Raw genomic sequence first — 19073 nt, forward strand, 5'->3', positions numbered from 1 at the left:
TGTGAACTCTTTCTTAAAGTAATAGTCTCTCTAGTGGAGAAGAAAAGGGGCTCTCAGGGAGCTTTCACTCCCACTGTTCCCATCTGTGGTCCATCTGCTTTGGACAGTACTGAAATCTTCAGATGCACTTACTAGCCACAGACTTTTCAATAAAGCAAATATTTCTTTGCATATAGAACTGTTCATTTTGGCAGAAGGATTTGTGCCATCTAAGGAGAAAAAGGGTTTGAATGGAAAGCTGAAACCCTCAGAAAGTTCAGCAAAAGATTAAAACGGTGTTTAGATTGAGATGTTAGATTATGCCTGTGTCTTTAAACTGGCTACCTCTCAATTTATGTATCATCTTAAGCAAAATTCTTGGCAACAGTTTTGTTACAAGTGATGGTATCAGAAGAGGATTGTTCAGATATGATCATCAGTGTCTTTGGTGGCTTCAGAAGAAAGTTCTCACCATGAGTGCTCAGGGAACTGTATTTGAAAAGTCCAGTCAGAACTTTTGCCACATGGGGGAGGCTAACATGGCACATACCCAAACAGCTCAGTATGGTAGAAATAGTTCTCTGAATTATTGATAATTGCCAGAAGCTAGGGTGCTGCCATGGCACAAGAGCACAAGTTCTTCAGCTAACCAAATTCAAATTGTATTTGAAGCAAAGCACCAATATGATGAACACATTCCAGCTGTATAATCATTTCAGCACTGAAATTTTAGTTGCAATTAAAATATCAGGTTTGAAATACTCTTTGAAGCACATAACAAAGTGTTATCCCAGATGAGAAATTGGTAAAAATGATGACATAAAACTTAGTCATGTTCTCTGTCAGGTTGACACCAGCTCCAACTGTTCTTGCTTTCRGGGCTTGGCCTCTCTCACAAAAACTATTCATTACTGCCCCCTTGCTCCTCTTTTTCTGTCTGAGAAAAAGAAAATGTGGATAGTCCATATGCAATCTGTTTTCCTTCAGCTGAGCTCAGAATCTGGCTTTGGTAAAACCTGAGGCTTCATCTGCTTTTGCTTACACATAAATCCAAGTAACTATAAATACCTCTCTCCTGCATATGAGTTGAAGAGGATATATTTTTAGATGAGTCTAGCCCTTTCAGCCAAGGAGTGGGCCATGTCTGAATAGTTCAAGCTATTCTTCAGTGTTGAACTCTGTGGGTTGGGGAATYGGAAGTGGCACGGAGACTGTTATACCAACTCCTTCTGGATGTCTTAAGGGAACCTGGCTAAACCCCCACCTCACATACACAGCCAAATACTGAAACTTTTTTTTTCCCCTTGGGATGGGTGCTGCTTATCACTATCCRTGTGTCCTTGTCTGCAAATATTAGCTGGTGAGGAACAGTAAAGCTTTTAAACCAAGAGCACAGATCAACAAAGAGCTTTCTTCACTTCAACAGCTGCCCATCTCCATGCTCCCTGTCTTCCTCCCCACAAACTGAGAAAACTCAGGAAAACTTTGAAATCTCTACATACCAGAATATACTGGGAACATTCTTCTTTTTGGTATTGTTAGTTYTTGGGKTTTTTTTTCTCAGAAGTAATAAACTTACCCAATGCCAATTTTGCCTTTTCTTGGAAACATGACTCTCATGGGTAGGTAAGATAAGGAGACAGAGAGAGACTTCTGGATGGCCAGACTGAGTTTTATTGTATTTTATCTCTGTGTGCTGTGACAAACGTTCTGGACTAGATTTTCTAGGTTTTTTTCARGTGATGAGTATAGCAATAGGGATATACAGATAACTTTGGAAAAGAGTGATTTCTGTATGTTTAAATGTTTTAATTAGCTTTGAAATGAAAAGATCGTTTAGATGGTAGATTTTTACCATTTAGTAAGATATAGTTAGTAAGATAAATGCCATCGTGCCCCACTGTTAGCACCTCTCATATATTAGATYGGTCAGGTCCAATGGCAGCCATAAGACATAACATAAGGGTTTTATTGCTTGTGCTGCAGCCTTTCAAGAATCCTGTGTAACCCTTGGAGGAGACACTTGCTGAAGAATATATTGTGACCCCAGTGGGCTTCATCATAATGTGCCAGTTTTTCACAGTAACATAATAATGTAATTGTTGGGAGAGGCTAACAGGTCAGAATCAGGTCCAGTATTTGGAATCAAAGATGGTCTTATAGGTGTTAAYGAATCATTTCTGTCTGTGTAGTAATTCAGGATTTACCTACCTGCTTTCTGCCTTTGTCTTCTTTCTTATCATGTGGGTGGATTTTTCTWGATTGGGATGGGTTTGTTCATTACCCTGAGCTAAGTGTGTCAGTCTTGGGTGAGAAACATAACACTGATTGGTTTTTTTTTCCCTTTTGAAATATATGCAGAAAGAGATGGGCTCCACAGAAGACCTTTACCTSTCCACACGAAAGGTGAAAGAGCTCTCTGTGATTGATGGCCGGAGGGCTCAGAATTGTGTCATTCTCCTTTCCAAGTAAGTGTTAAGCCTTGGCTCACAGGGTGTGCCATGATCAATGCAGAGGCAAGAAGGGATGAAATTAAACAATGGATGCTTTTCTTTTCCCAGCCAGACCTCCTGTTTAATACCTGCAGAGCCTCAGATAAACCTCTCTTGCGATGTCAAAAAAGCACATCTCTCCTGCGTCTGTTGTCACTGAATCAAAATACACACACACACACACACACACACACACACACACACACACACACACACATTTTGTGTGTCAAACAGGTGGACACCAGCGTGTATCTGAATACTCATTACCACAAAACTCATTGGCAGATGAAAGCAGCTCTTTGGCAGTGTTTGCACTTCACTCTGAATGATGTGTCSCCCATATTCTGTGTCTGACATTTGTCCTGTTCTTTGTGTTTCRTTCTGAATATTGCTCTGACCATCTCCCTGGAATGCAACAGAGCTCAGTGTGATTTTAACTTTTGACTTGTGGTGAAAACAGGGGTAGACGCAGGCATTCATATCCCAGTCCCTGAGATGAGCTCAGTTGGTTGGAGCATGGTGCTAATAACGTCAAGGTTGTGGTTTAAATCCCTGTATGGCCCATATCCTAAACAGTTGGACTCAATGATCCTTGTGGTTGCCTTCCAGCACAGAATACTCTGTGAAGAATTAAGTCTTCTATTTGTAAATTAGGTTTTTTAAGTCAGGGGTTGTCTTTGCGTATTCCTGCAATGACTAATGCATTCAAATGCAGTGACATCAGGGCCCGCTATATTTTTTCACGTCTTTCTGCCAACATGAGTAGTGGGTTAGAGATCTGTCACTATTAGATTTGTGCAGACTGATCAAACTAGAAAGTTACCTTTCCTACCAGAGAAGTGACAGTAAGGCTGGAGACAGAATCTGGCAAAGTGGCAGTACTGAGCAGTAAAATTATTTCAGTGGGCAGTAGAAAATACGGGTTCATATGGACATAGTGCTTGTCTGCTTTAGCAAGCTAACAGTTAAAAGCAAGGTTGCAGCCAGACCACCAGGGCTGGAATGAGTTCTTTCCCTTGCTTGGTGAAACCCACAGAGGCTCTCATTATGCTGCTTATGTGGCATTAGCCTGCATGTCAGCAGGACCCCCACCACCCAAACCTTCAGTGAGGGAAGGCTTACATTTCTCTCTCTGCAGCAGTTGACAGAACATGTCTTTGTTGGCAGCTGACTGAGGCTGGGGCAGAGGAATGGGGAGGCATAAGGGCAGCAGGATTTTCATGCTGTTTGACAGACCTGCTGGATTGTTCCTGGGGTTCAGATTAAGTCATGTAAGCAGGTGAAGCATTTCCTAGAAGTGGTAACATCGTGTTGCAGTTGGCTAGGCTGAGGAGGATCCAGGAAGGTGGTCCATGACTTGGTATGGCATTGGGTATTTATTCATAAAAATGTTCTGTCTCCAAAACAAAAGCAATGTGGACAGCAGMAATACATGTTTTTCAACATTCACCTCCTCTGCTCTGCAAGTCTGGGCAGTCTTACCTGAGAAGAATCCTCCCTGTGCAGCAGAAGAAAGGACAGTTTCTGTGTTTTTGTCTTTCTTTTTGCTGCCTCCAGCAGCAGGGTCATTGAAGCATGAGCCTTGCACTTCAAGATATACAACATGTGATCACTCCACAAAGTCAGTTCACTTCGAACTGCTGCTCTGGGCTCAAACCGGCAGTGAAAAGCTGTGTTTTATGGCTGTTAGCTTCTCCACTAGGAGATGTCCTTCTCTTATTGTTAACAGGTTTAACATGGATGATAGAGATTTGGAGACTGAGGTGTCTCTAAGGAGCCTGCAAGTTTGCATTATRCCCTGTTAACTTTGCTGTGCTGTGGTATTGGAAACACCAACTGCCAGGGCTATCCCACTGGCTTAGATCATTTAATGTCTGTAATGGTGTTACACCCAGAATATCAGAAATATTATACAGGTTGACCCAGGATTTATATTCTTCCCCAAACCTTCCATTTAAATGCAACCAGAAAAGCAAAAATCTATGGGAGCTAAAATAGCACTTTACATTCTTTCCTCTTTTATTGCACTTTGTGCATGCATGGTTCTAATATTATAGACAGGAATTGAGAGGAATGTCTGCAGACAATAATTGTAAGGGCTTTTTGACCCCTTTGCAGGTTTTTTCATTATCCCACTTGTTCCTGCTTGAGATTAGACCCTGAAGGAGTGACACTCCCAGCCAAATCATCCTGCAGCCATGCACTTGCTGCTCCTGCAGCCCACCTTGCTCATATCCATGTGGGTGTGCACACACATTCAATGAGAGGGGACTTAAAACTGATGACAAACAAAAGGAGTTTGTGCAACTGGAGCTTCAGCCCCAGATTTTAGGTTGCCACAGTATGTGCCAACAGCTGTTTCCAATTGACTCTTACTGTGCATATATCCCTGTAGTTTATTCCCCCTTTGTTTACACTAAACTSTCGTGTCCTTTAAAGTAAAATAGCTGCATGGGTTGGGTTTTCTTTCCCTCCCCTACTCAAATGTTTTTGTTTTACTAACACTGTGTTAGAAGGGGTCAGGCAAAGCTCATATTTCATATGGTCCAACAAGCCAAAACCTAGCAAGAATGAGAAATAGATGTCTCTTGCTTTCCTTTGCAGAGAGCCTGCAGCATGGTAGGCTGAAAAGAGATGAGAATTGAATTGCTAGTTGATTTTTGCTGACATTTAACAGATTCATAAGCCTTCCTCCCCAGTCTCATCTCTATTTCCATAAAAGAAACCAAAACACTCTTTCAACTACTTATAGTAATATCTTTCAGGTTTCCTGCAAAGAAAGGATTAAACTGTCCTTGTTTGATAGAGCCTGATGGATCTAAAACAAAGCTCTGTACCATAGCCCATCTTTAAAGGTCTGAAAAAGAACAAGATGAGTTATCTCACAGTATTTCCAGTACACAATGGTTCAACTAGGATGTGGAACTGCCTGTTTGTGGTGAGTTCAGGCATGCACCACCTTCAAATTTAGCTTTCTTAATGGAGTTTCAAACATACATTTACTTTTGTCACACTGGAAATCTGCTCTCTCTCATGAATTTCCCGATGTCTTCAGTTTCCACCAAGCTRGAGTTTTATTGTCAGACTTGTGTGGTCTGGAAGAATCATCCCAGATCCCTGTGTTTCCCCACTTTCACCTGGTGGCTGGAGATTTCTCTGATCTCTCTCACCATTGGTGCTTCTCCCTGCCTCCATTACTTAAGTAATGGATAATATTTTCACTGCTCTGTTCTTGTAATGCCATTTCTTTAAATGTTCTTGCAGAACATGCCCAATTTATGTATCATTTGCTGTCTTGCTCTGGAGAGATTCAGTTATTTGAGACGTCTTGCTTGGAAGAAAGCTGAACATACACTTAGGGAACTTCTTTGTTCAAGTTATTTCGCATGAATTCCAGCAAAAATAATTATGTCAGTGTTCTTCTGACATAATGAGATGTGTTTGTTATTCCTGTGGCCCAGTGAGTCAGCAGTAACCTTCTCAAGAGGCTGGAAACAGTAGGAGTGCTAGCAAAATGTCATAAAACCAGTAGTAGCAGAAGGCAGAATCTGACTGCACAATAATAGTTTTAAATGTGAATGTAACTGGACTGGTACTCGCAGGCTGCTTTACTGGATTTTTGTGGCTTTGTCAATTCAAACATCTGTAAGGGAGAAGAAAAAGGAAGTGGGCAGAATTTCCTATGAGAATACTAAAGAGATGAAGTATTCTTCTCACATCACTGYACCTCCTCAGTGCTTTTAAACTTTCAGCTGAGACATTAAGGGGACAAGCTGCAGAGGCAATATCAGTCTCCATGTACTGGCTCTACAATGCACCCAGTCCCTCTGTGCCTTTTGGGCATGTGACAATTCAGTGTTTGCCCGTGTTTTAAGGTAAATTTGAAGCAGTGTAATATTCTGGAGTACAGATCATATCTTGATACAGAAACAGCTGATTGGACTCAGCAGTTCAGTTCTTCGGTGTGCTGTCTTGATGAACTGTGCCTGCCGGGCTCCTGGAGAGATTTTCTGGTTTTAAATAAAGGTCCACAATGAAAGGCTTTACCTGCCATGCTAAGTATGATACTCCAAGGCAAACTGAACACGTTAGTCAATGCCATCCTGTCTGAGATCACAACTAGGACCCAGAAGGTAGCATTGTGATAAAAGATGAACCACTGCCTCATCAATATCTCACTGTAATTTGGGGATTCCAAAATTTGGCCCTGCTTTGCTCCTCTTGGCTCAGAAACATAGTCATCCCCAGATCCTTCTTGGAAGGTAATTGAGAGTATATCTGAATGCAAAGTTGCTTGGTTACACATGAGCTTTTGCTGAAGGAGGACAAGAAAAAGAAGTCTGTTTCTTTCTGCACTTGCCAGAACCCTTTCACAGTGAAGTGGTGAAAAGGCACTGGTGGATTTTTTTTCCCTACATGTTGATATAATAGTGTAAGATGTACCTGAAAAAATGTCTCAGCTGTTGTCCTGCACTATTGTCTTCACTGATGAGATGAGTTGGCAACTGAGATAASGGGTGTGGAAAGAGTGGTTGCATTTTTCTGTCTTCTGGCTCAGTTAGACCAGCCTGGCTCCTGGATGCTGCTTCTGAGAGGAGGCCTTTATGCGGTAGTGACAATGAGTATTCCCAAACTGCAGATATTGAACAGCATGCAACCTGGCAGCTGTACAGAGCCTTAGGAGGGCTCAGGAGTTAGAGAAAGCTTATGTCTCAGTCACAAAGTTCGGGAATGAACTAACTAGTAGTCTGTGTGAAATAACTGTGTGGAGATGGAGAATTCTGCAGTCAATAAAAACTGAGATTAAGGTGAGCTGTACAAACTGGCCTTAGGATGTAGCTGAGTATCAATCAGTGCCTCTGACTGTCACAGCTACTGCTGTTGGCATCTGATGGAAGCACAGTAGAGTTCAGTATGAGGTGTAAAATGGCCTTAATACATGAGAATTAATCCTCTCCTCCAAGGTAAAAGGAACAGCGAGTCTGTGATCTCTGAGTTATGGGAGCTTAACTGCTTAGCTGCAGCAAAACTCCAGTTCTGCTTGTGAAACATACTTGTTTCTCAAAAGCTAAGAAAGACCCAAGAAACAAGCCCATGAGGTAACTCACTTTTTCTTTGGAGGGGGAGATGGTTAATGGGTGACAAGCATTTTGCTTTGATTCATGGGAGGGAGAAATGCRGGAAGGGGGTTACTGTGAGTTAAATCAATGGGTATATTTAAGGAGAAAAAATGAGCGAGCACTGGATGTCTGTAACGGAAGTTGATGTAAAACTGCAACATGTCTCCCAGGCATGTTCCGAGTCAGGCTGCCAGCATTCTCTGAGAGGACGAAACAATAAACCACTTGATGTCTGCAAGTGAAGCTGGTGTTAAATCAGTCGAGGTGTCCTGGGGAGATTAGTGATGAATTACTCTGCAGTCAATAGAGATTATTTATGAAGCCRGAGGGGATAGAGGGAGGCAGGCTAAGTACCATATCAGAAGTTATTTGGGACTTGTTGAGCTTTAGCATTGCTTGAAGATGACTCAAGCAGTTGGACTTCCATATGCTGCCACCAGATGTATGGGTGAGGGAAGGAGGGAGTATTCTTGGTAAAGGTCCTTTTCCTTCCTCATGTGACCAGTGTCAGGCTCGTGTTGAACAAAAACAGGCAGTATCTGTGCTATGAATGAATGATCTGCAGCTGAGGAAAGGGGCATTGTGTTTTCCTGTGGTCACATTTACTTCCCCTGTCATGATCTCAGGATACGTGATTTAGAGAAGCTTAAGGCAGAGGGAATACAGCTTGAATTGTGTGCTGTTCCAAAAATGAGTTACCTCCAGCAGCTGGAGGAAGGGTGCCTGGATCTGCAAAGCTTGTAAGAAAGTCAYTGCAGCTTTCCAATAGACACCAAAATGTAATTTCTGTAGTGTAAATTTTTGGGCCATAATTCAACTTTATTTTGCTGTCTGTCTCATACGAGTTTTAGGCTCTGAGGGATGCCTCTTTTCAGTTTTAAATKGAAAGATTTTATGCATCTGCTTTAGGTTCTTCTTTAATCAGTTCACCTGTTTCTGTTTAAAAGCAGCACATCTGTTTCACATTATTGCTGGCCATCTTTAAGATCTGCTGCATGGCTGGGCATGAGTTTTAAAAATAGAAGAAGATTCACTTGATTAACAATTCTTTGGCCAGTTAGTGAGACAGTTTTTAAAGTGGGACGATCTGTGTTTTGTGTCATTGTTGCTGTTGAAATGCATCCTCTCCCAGAAGAACAAGCCCATTTTGGAAGAGTAAGATTGTTCTGCTGTAAATCCTTCCATGCTTTTAATTAGATTGATAATGACCTCGGATGCACACCTGCAGGCACCATGACCCTGTTGCAGTCCTGTAAGTGACCAAGTTACACTGCTTCTCAGCAGGGGACTGGCATGCTTTCTGCTCTTCTCTGCTGTGGGCTAAACCATTCAAACCAGATGTTTCACTGCTGATGGCGGGGCACAGAATCATCCAAGAAATCAAAGTGTTTGTGTAACTGTCTGTCCTTGGGGCTTTCAATTATTTTTGAACAGATGATGTTTTCAAGTGTATTTAGTGCTGATGAATGGCAGTAGAGGAGCTTGGAAACCTTGTGCTTCTGGACAGAGCAGCAAGATCAGTGGTAATACATGCAGCACCTCAAACCTGTTTATTTGGTCCTGTTTCCTGCATCCCCAGACACACACAGAGGTCCTTGCACAATGCAATAGGTGGTCAGTGTAGTAATTGCTCAAGTTATTTGCATGGAAAACACATGAAACACACCCTCATTCTTTTTAACCTGTGTGAAAGTAGCAACAAAATCCCCCCAACCCGGACCCCMCACCTTGGTGTTAATGGGTTGCTTTATTTCAATCCCTCTCACAGACTGTGTGCCTGTATTACAAGATAAATCTAATCTGCTGACTCCAGGTCCTGGAAAAGGCAAAGGTGCTCTCTAAAGGGAAAATAACCAACAAAATGTGGCACTTAAAAAACTTCAGGTGCCAGATTGTTTGGGCAATTGTATATGTGTCTGCTAGGGACCAGGCCCACAGCCGCCAATTTTAGCCCTTATCTGTTCACAGTATTTGATCAGTTCAGGGTCACATAGCCAYGGACTCTACATTTTCTAATTTAAGCTATTAGCAACCTTCCATTTTTTGATTGAAGCTGTAAAGCTTTATGCAGAACCTCATGTACTGAAGTTTGGTTTTGATCCAGAGTCRAACTGTTGACCTGAAGTAAAAAGTTTCTAACTGTTTCATTGTAAAACTTTCAATCCTTACATCCCATCTGAGCATGGTCCAATCATGAAGCTTTTCTGGAAATTTGGTACTTTATCTTGCTTAGCTGGTATCAGTTTGCCCTCCTTGTGGAAAGAAGGTATGATGACCAACCATAAGAGCAATTAGTTCAGAGATGTAATACTTACAAGATTTCAAATGTCTGTTGATTCGTATTTCAGTTTCCAGCTGTTGGTTGTATTGGGCAATATTAAAATGTTTTAAGTTCCTTAGATTAAGTAATATTTCCTGTCTGTGAAAATAAAGCTTTTTGTTTTGCTTTTACCTAGTTCCAAAAATATGATTCTATTCAAATGCCAATGGTAATGGGAAATTTCAACATGGAACTTCTTAGCACTGAAGACAAAAACATTTTGCCTCATATGTCTCTTATTAATATTTGCATTTTCTCTTTCTACTGTTAATTAATTACATTGATTGTAGAAGGTCTGTGGAGATTGTAGACTCATTCCTCAAATATTTCTTTTTACATTTTACTGTTTCAGTCCCAAACCTGAGATTTTCATGTGGATAGCCTTTCCTTTATGGTTCACTTCAATCTTTCCTACTCTGCTGAAATGACTGACTGTCATAGGTCAGGGTTGGTGGGGTAGAAATTCTAACTTGTGCATTTCTTTGTTGACAATCTGCTCTGAGAACCACCAAGTTAATTTCAAATATCCATCAAGCAACATCTTGGTAATCACAAATTTTGACTCTTCCTAGTCTGCACTGGATTTCAAGTGGAGACCTTGAGACTTCTTTTTTTTTTTTTTTTTTTTTTTTTTTTTTTTTTTTTTTTTTTTTTTGTACTTTTTTTTTTTTTTTTTTTTTTTTTTTTTTTTTTTTTTTTTTTTTTTTTTATTGTTTCTGTGTTCAGTTGTAGCTCATGATCCCTACTCATTGCACACAGATAGACAAGAGTAGGTGGTAAGGAGAGTGTAATCTTAGTGCCTCAGATAATGTTAAAAAGCTCTTATTTTCAGAGCTTGWTTCACACTGGATGTGAAACATGGATATGTGGATGCTGTCTGTCCCTTTGTCAAGTGTCTGCTGACAGAGGGAAATAACCCAGCACAAGCAATTTTCTTGCAAGAAAACCCATTTTCAGTAAGGGAGTTTTCAGTCCCATTATTTGTTACTCTGGAAGATGCTTTAATATTCACCAGTCAGGCTGTTACCTGAGCTCACAGCTGTAAGTCACATGGACATGAAGGGGTTTACTATAGCGAAATAACTTAATGAGGGAGGTGTCTGGTATGGGGGAACTTGGAAGCACTTTTGGTCTATGAGGACCTGATTGTTCTTAATTGCCGTCTAATTTCTGATGTGTGTATAAATATACACATCAAAAACATACAAAATATATAGGTTAAAAATATATGATCCATAAAATCCTTGTCTTTAGAACTGATTTGTTCTTCTTACTGAATATTTTAGAATAGCAGCTTCACAGTAGAGCTTGCTGTGGTTGCTTTATGCCTGTTTAGTGCAGAGTTTCAGGCTTCCTACTTTCTGAATTTTCAGAGTCACTTAAGCTTTGCACTAATGGTACCATGTTGATACTTTTGAAAGGCTGAAGCTGTCTAATGAAGAAATCAGACAAGCAATCTTGAAGATGGATGAACAAGAAGACCTAGCGAAAGATATGCTTGAGCAGGTGAGAAAGATTTAAGTCAGATATAACTTTTTTTTAGGTCCTTCACTACCTTTTCTCAAGTGAGTGTATGTACAGGCTCTGCTGGTTTGCCTGCAGATCCTAACTAGGCCTGTCATGTCAGTGGAGCTGCACCTGAGAACACAAGGAAAGTATTTTTCCCAATGTTGTCGAGTATTCTGTACTCGTACAGTTATGTCCTGTAACTGTATAAAGTTGATCTCATATTTGCTCTTCTTGTTGCAAAATTTGCATGATTATAGGTGGTATGAGATTTCTTTTCATGTCGTATCTTTTTCCATAATTTTTCCCATCTCTGCTTTCCCTGCTGATTAGTTGTTGTTGTTGTTTTCTTTTCCTCTTTTTCTTTTCTTCCTCTTCATCTCCCTTCTCTACCTGCAGCTTTTTTGTTGGGAAGTGCCCAGAGCAAGGCCATGTAGGTCAGTATTTAGAGCCAGGACTAGACGGGATCTTGCATTCAAAGTAGAACAGGAACAGTAGAAGGAGAATCAGGACTTTGCCCCCCCCCACCCCACCCCCCAGCATTTGGCTGACTGTATAACTGGTGAGGGACAAAACTTCACAATTAAACCACYATTGCCCAATTTCCATTTTTAGAAGGTGACAGATGATGCTTTGACCAAAGGGACATGTGATAAAGTTCCTTAGGAGTGTGCAAAACAGTATAATTATGAACTGTCTAATAAAAGTGATTCCTTCTTTCCATGCAGGCACAGTGTTTAGTCATGCACAAAAAGCTTTTCCATTTTGGAAATTTATAGCCTACTTGTCTCATGTTATCTGAGTGACCACAGCTGCTTCAAAAGTCACTGCTAGCTTCTGATGCTCCACACCTTTGAATATCACATATTTGCAGAGTTCAATAAAGTATTAACAAATKGTAAAAGGCACACTGCTTGATATGTTTTGTGTGCAGTTTTTGTGGGTGTGTGCTGAGGCTGCGTACAGGGCAGTATTTATAACCATACCATAGCACAACTACCACCAGATATGTCAAAAATCTGTCAAAGTATGAGCTTTTAAGGTCAGCATATGAATAGCAGCCAGTGTCAGATGCATATCCAGTTGCTGGGTTATTGTTTATTGTTTCAGCAGTGTAGGGCATACCCGAGAGATAGATGAGGCTTTGTGTGTACTCTACGATAGGCACCATGGGTACTTCCCACTGTTTGGGATACATCCTGCTCTTGTTTGCACCAGTCTAAACTCCAAGGAGTGCTGTGGGAATCAAGTTCTCTCTGTGCTTCCCCTTGGGTAAATTGCAGTAGCACTTGGCCTTTAGGATTTTGAAATGGGAAATTCCCCATAGAATTAAAAATTAATCTTAATGGGGTCAGTGAAGGATAAAGACAGAACAGCAAGCAAAGGTTTAGGAAAGGTCAGTTTTGTAGACACAGCTGTGCTTTTTTGAAGTTACGGTCACACGGCTGAGTCAGTGTAATGCTCCCCAGTGGTAGCAGAAAAATCTGAGGGCTCTCTCTCTTTACCAGGGTTTGTTTGTGCCCCCCTGTCCCCCTCTCATTTTCCTTGGATCTCACATCTCAGTGTTTGGTTTGTGTCTCTTACTGCAGCTACTGAAGTTCGTTCCTGAAAAGAGTGATACTGACCTGTTGGAGGAACACAAACACGAAATCGAGCGCATGGCCCGGGCGGATCGTTTCCTCTTTGAAATGAGCAGGTCTGTTTGCTTCATTATGGGAGAGTGCATGCAGGACTTCTTGGAAGCAGCTGTAATTGTTATTGAAAATGGATCATCTGGCACTGGGGGGGAATGTGCAAGATCGTGGGCCAACATTATACCCTGCCTTTGCCAGAAGCCCGTGAATGTTACAAATATTTCCGTTCATGACACAAACTTTATTGACAAGAAGCACTCTCTGTGCATAAGGGCCTGTCCCCTGMTGACAAAGAGAAATCTGCCTCCTCTGCCTAAATTTGTTCACCAGAAGGAATGCAGATCCAAGTATCAGATGTAATGTAGCCAGGGGTCAGGATGTCATACAGATCCCTTTTTTCATTCAGCTGTGTCATCTCCTCATCCTCTGACCCTCTTTCTTGTTCCAGCTTTGCTACACTCCTGGTGAGGATTAACATCTTGTTCTGCTAATTGAGGCATAGCTGGCATCTCCTGTGACTCTCATATTTTGAAAGTAGTGGGAATTTTTCCAACTCCTTTTCAGTTGAGATCAAAGCATGACTTGAGGACCACTATTTTCATAACAAGGTTGATTATATGATGTTACATGTTTGAACTATGTCGATAATCCCATGTCTAGGCTTCATGAGACTGAACATCCAACCATTAGATTATATGGGAAGCGTACTGGCCCTGGGCTTCAAGAATTCCAGTTCAGTGTTGGCTTTYCTCTGCCCTTCATGCAGGATTGACCACTATCAGCAGCGGCTGCAAGCATTGTTCTTTAAGAAGAAGTTTCCAGAGAGGCTGGCTGAAGCTAAACCAAAAGTGGAAGGTATGGTTAATAAAGCTTTTGCTAGGAGTTGGGCAGAGGGGCAGGCAAGGTCAAGAGARGCTTGTCTTCAAAGGAGGTGCTGTTACATGCATACTGTGTTTGTAGAGCCAGTGAGCCCAGGGTATGTCATATCCTAAGAAATTAGTTCTGACACTCTTCTTTCACCCATTGACTTAATAAAGTCAGTGTCATCATTGTTACACTGTAAATATGACCTGACAAATGTGACAGCATGCTATCAGGCTGTGCTGAGCTGCCAAAAACTTTCATGGCCTTTCTGTGCAGGTCAGCCTTCCCTTCTCACCCCCAAGTCCTTGCACAGAGGGCACTTAGAATAGGTGCCTGAGGACACTGATACTCTGGGAATGTGTAACTTAGAAGCAGGGGAGGTGTATGGCTTCTGTACCACATCCACGGTTATTGCAGAGGAGAGATGAATGTATTCTACTCTGCTTTTTTGGATGAGCTCAAACCTTCCCTCTGTTCTCACTGGCTGTGCTATTAGAACATGAGGTCCAGGAGAASAGCCTTGTTCCTGTGTTCAGAGGAGCTTCCTACAAGCTACATGTAGTGCATTTTCCTTCCAGTTGTCCTGATTCTGGGGGCACAGGAAAGACTGAAAACAGACAGTGTTGCAGCATTTGTTGTGCAATAGTTAGATGGGAATTTCAGGTACTTAAAATTATGGGCCCAGGCATGTTGAAAACAGCCACTGTGAATAACCTGTTCTTTTTTCTCTCTTTTCAAGCCATTCTTCTGGCATCCAAAGAACTCATCCGAAGCAAGCGTTTGAGGCAGCTCCTGGAGGTAGTACTCGCCTTYGGGAATTACATGAACAAGGGCCAAAGGGGAAGCGCTTATGGCTTCAAAGTCTCCAGCCTSAACAAAATTGCAGACACCAAATCCAGCATAGACAGGTAGGGTAGAAGGTCATAAATACCTTGCTTACTGTGCTGCTGCATCTCTTATCATAGTTATGAAAATGGAGTTTTGTTTGGTTTTAGCTCTGTAGGCAATTGAAAGTAATGTCTTATGTGGCATTTAAATAGTGCTTTTCACTCTAAAAGATTCTGCAGCAATTAAGACCAGCTATTAACACAGCAACCAAATTCTGATATTTCTCTGGATAAWGCACATCTGATGTGGCACTGCATTTCTGCAATCCTGTGCAAAGATGACAAAACATTGTATTTCACATAATTAACTACATAAATACATAATAATACACATAGTTTCACATAATAACTACATAAAATGTAGTATTTCACATAAATAAATTTAGGGAGAAGAATTTATTCACATAAATAAGTTTAGGGAGAAGAGGATTTCTATGGAATTTGCCCTTTATACCAAAGTTTTATGGCCATGGTTTTGTGAAAAAAGAAAACGCACAAAAAATCTGAGCACAATTCTRTGTCTCCTGTGAAACATGGCATATGTTTCTGATGCAGGACTGTCATAAACTTTCTCTCTATGTAYACCTCTAATGAAACCACAAGGCATAGCTCAGAGAGACTGATCCTGGTTGTATCTTGGGCAGATAAGGAAAACAGCTGTTTTGGGAATGTGGAGCTTACTGTTTATTGACATGGACTGCAGGTCTTTATAGCGTCACTATATGTTTTGCCCCATATCCCCAAACTGGTTCTGGAAATTAATCCATTTGAGAATGGGGAGAGAATATGACTTTCGGGCTCTAGCAGCACTGAGGTTTTCCTTGGAGATCTCTCATGCTGTTTCTTACTAACTTGCACCTTCCTTGGATTTTAAGACCTGCTGAGACCATAGCTGCGGTGAAATTACTTCAGACTGTGACTGAGTGATGGCAGTAAAAAATCATAGGAAATTCGTCCCTACCTAATAGAGTTTGAATTAACAGAGCACTGTTTTGACTACCAAAACGTTCTTTCTATATTCCAAGGCTAAAATTTGTATAGCTAATACTGAACTTTTTTTTTTGCCTGACTGTAGCTTGGCTTGATTTTTCCATATAATAAATGTCCTGTGCGGATTCTGTTATCTCACCAGTTCCCAGCTCCCAGGCTCTAGTTTGTGTGGAGCAGTGGCCATCTTCTGTCTTCCCTGTCACTTAACCATGTGACAGCCATCTCAAGTAGCTGTTATGGCTGTCTGTTTTCTTTGCATGCAGAATTCCTTGTTTACAAATTTCCTTAAACYTTCTCCTACACCCCTAAATTCTGTCTGCTCCCGCTTGGGCTGCCTTTGGTTTCATGTTAGTGAGCCTGATCACTGCTCATAAGCTCACCTGTTTCATTACTGCTGTCATTTTCTTTGCAGCTTCTCTAATCTTCRGGAGCCTTTTTATCTTCTTAGATAACTCACGTTTTTTCCCCACATTGCCTCTGAGGACCGCTTGCATCTCCCTTACAAGTTAATGTCCCTTTAGTATTATTAGTTGTTTATTCTCTGAAGTATGTGGTGACAAATACTATGCTATGTTGTGCAATTTTCTTTTCTATTGCACCATCCACATGTATGGAAGCATGCTGGTATTTCAAAGTTAAATTAAGATCAGTATATTGCTTTAGGTTTCAGGAAAAATTGTTCATAAAGGATTAGTGCATTTTGATCAATTGCACTTTTCTTTTGGTAGCAGTGCTGCTAACTGCTGATACATTGTTTATTTTGTTCAATCAAGCACATTTCCTACCCAAATATTTCTCACTGATTTGTCACAATTTTTTCACCATCCTTTCCTTTTCATGACCATCTTCCTTCTCATTTCTACCTTCTATTTTTTTTTGTTTTTCTTTAGGAACATTACACTCTTGCACTACTTAATTATGATCTTCGAAAAGAATTATCCTGATATCCTRGATATCCAGTCTGAGTTGCAGCATCTTCCAGAAGCAGCAAAAGTCAAGTAAGTCCAGTGCTATTGCTTCTGTGAGCTGGAGTTCCCAGCACTTTTTGTTAACTTAATTATCACAGTTTTTTTCATTTCTGTCTTCTAAACTCATGGCCAGCCTTAAAGTTGTAATGCCTTTGTCGTAGATAACTAAACTGATAGCTTTACTCAGATATGCCTATATCTACTTTATTTCTGAATCAAAAATGGTAACTTGTTTCTAATTCACTCACCATATTCGATGGTTGTTACCTAAGTGTGCTATTTTTTCTGGGTAATTGCAGGTTTGTTTCTGACAAAGACAGAGTCAATTAGGCACAGAGGCTACAGTAAATCTTTTTTTTCCAATCTTTTTTTCTTGTTTTTGCACAAATAAGTCTTGCACAGAAATGTGGAAAGCATCATTCTTTCTGCAAAAAATTAAATGGTCTGTTTCTGGAAGTGTTTGTGAAAAATTACTACAGAAGCCAAAATGCTATCATTTTTTTCTTTCTAAGTTACTGCTCAAAAAATATTATTAATAYTATTTACCCATGATTCTTTGTGTAAGGAACTAGTCCAACTAATGRAAGACTAGTGAAAAATAAATGTATTTTCACACTTAAAGCTTTAGTGGTGCTTTGAGATGTAAGCTACTACTCCCCAAATATTTGGAGGGGATGCCTGCTGACTCACAAATAGGTACTCACTAGTTATCTGGAAACTAAAGACCTTTTTTGCTCACAAGTCCTAGAAAAAAAAGAGGCTCCTGTTTGTATATGATGAACAGAAATTCAGTGTAGCATTTGTGTCTTGGGAAGCATGTATGAACATTAACAGCACATTTCTGTGCTCAGTTACAGTGTAAGCTGGCCTGGACTACCATATGGTAGAAGTGCAGATGGAAAAAACAATGTTTGGACTGTGAGGGAGAAAAAAAATCAAACGTAAATGTGCTGCTAATGGGATTTAGCAGTTTTATGGTTCAAGAATCATTTGTAGAGATAATCTGAGACTCCAGTGATGCTAAAGCTGTGCTCCTTGCCTGTGTGCCAGCTGATCGCTGCAAGCTGGCTGTGTGGCAAACACCCCTTGTTGAAAGGTCAGGCTCAGCTCGCAGGGCACATGTTCTGAGGGCAACCACCCCTGTCTTCCCATGAAAATCCCAGTCTTCAGTGTGACCACAGGCAAGCAGGGTCTGCCTCATCTTACATCTCATACAAAAAGTAGCACAGAGCATGAACAGAGCCTTCTCCTCATTCCAGCTCATCTGGCGTGGCTGGTGCCGGAGGCCGGATACCAGACTTGATGGGCCAGTGGTCTGTGCTGCTGCTCACTTCCTGTAGCCCTRGCTAACACTGCTCTTTTTGTTTTATCTGCTCTGTCTGTCTCCTGTGCAGCCTGGTAGAGCTGGAGAAGGAAGTCAACAACATAAAGACTGGATTGAAAGCTGTTGAAGCTGTAAGTATCTGAAGGTTTCCAAAGCGCCATACTTAAAATATCTCTCTCAGAATCAGGGGCACTATACATTTTAGGATTAGATAAAGTGGGCTTTCTTTTTCGTTCCTTTCCATTCCATTCCATTCCAGAATGCATTAACCAAGAAAAAACAAATAAAAGCTTCTCATGTGGAGCTCYTGCTGATGATCTTAGCAGAGTTAAGGCTAATGAAACTCTTGTTTGATCTCAGCCTGGAAAGTGAAAGGACAGTGGCATGGACTGAAAGAAGAAATAAAATTCTTGCTCTTTCTTACTGAGGGATGGCTGGCTGCTGAGCAAGTGTTTGGCATGGCTCTTGGAGCAGTAGTAAGCAGATAGCACTCTGCAACCCTAACCTCTATCCTAAGCACTCCTTGGGGTGGCAGAGGGAAGAATAGAAGCTAGTCAAAGATGATATAGCTGAGGTGGCAAGCAAAGCAACAGTGGGGGGCGGGGGGGTTTCCTGCTACTAATGAAAGCCAGTTGTTGGGAATTGCATTGGGTGGTTTCTGTGCAAGGATTGCCTGTTTCCGAGGAACTAACACAGGACTCCCCAGTCCTTCTCATTCACCAGGAGACAGACAGTGATGAACTCATTGTTCTTTCATGTGACCTGAGTTTGCTTTGCCTCTGAGTGTAGAGGAAGGGATCTTTGTCCTGCCAGCAGTTCATCATGTAATTAACCAGTGATCCTCCTGTGAAAAAATAACCCCAAAACTTTCCCAACCTTATTTCTGGATTGTTGGGGTAAGGGAGAATGTAGCAATGACAAGAAATACTGCTGCATACATAGAGTACAGTGTTTGGGAATTAAAAGCACCTGTAAAAGGGAAGGCTGAC

At 41.1% G+C, this 19073-nt stretch overlaps 1 protein-coding gene across 4 annotated transcripts in view; it reads left to right on the forward strand.

Moving 5' to 3' along the window:
- DAAM2 (dishevelled associated activator of morphogenesis 2) overlaps window positions 1-19073 on the forward strand; it is a 170701-nt gene that overhangs the window by 136638 nt on the left and 14990 nt on the right. For all 4 annotated transcript variants that reach the window (XM_057371013.1, XM_057371022.1, XM_057370996.1 and 1 more), the window contains 7 exons: window positions 2341-2447; window positions 11333-11417; window positions 13007-13113; window positions 13818-13906; window positions 14655-14823; window positions 16683-16790; window positions 18155-18215. In XM_057371013.1, the coding sequence (XP_057226996.1) occupies window positions 2341-2447; window positions 11333-11417; window positions 13007-13113; window positions 13818-13906; window positions 14655-14823; window positions 16683-16790; window positions 18155-18215 (726 nt within the window). The remainder of the gene's footprint in view (window positions 1-2340; window positions 2448-11332; window positions 11418-13006; window positions 13114-13817; window positions 13907-14654; window positions 14824-16682; window positions 16791-18154; window positions 18216-19073) is intronic.

Source organism: Malurus melanocephalus, unplaced genomic scaffold, assembly GCF_030028575.1.
Source record: "Malurus melanocephalus ecotype Western Australia unplaced genomic scaffold, MMel_1.1 scaffold_5, whole genome shotgun sequence".
Classification (NCBI taxonomy): domain Eukaryota; kingdom Metazoa; phylum Chordata; class Aves; order Passeriformes; family Maluridae; genus Malurus; species Malurus melanocephalus.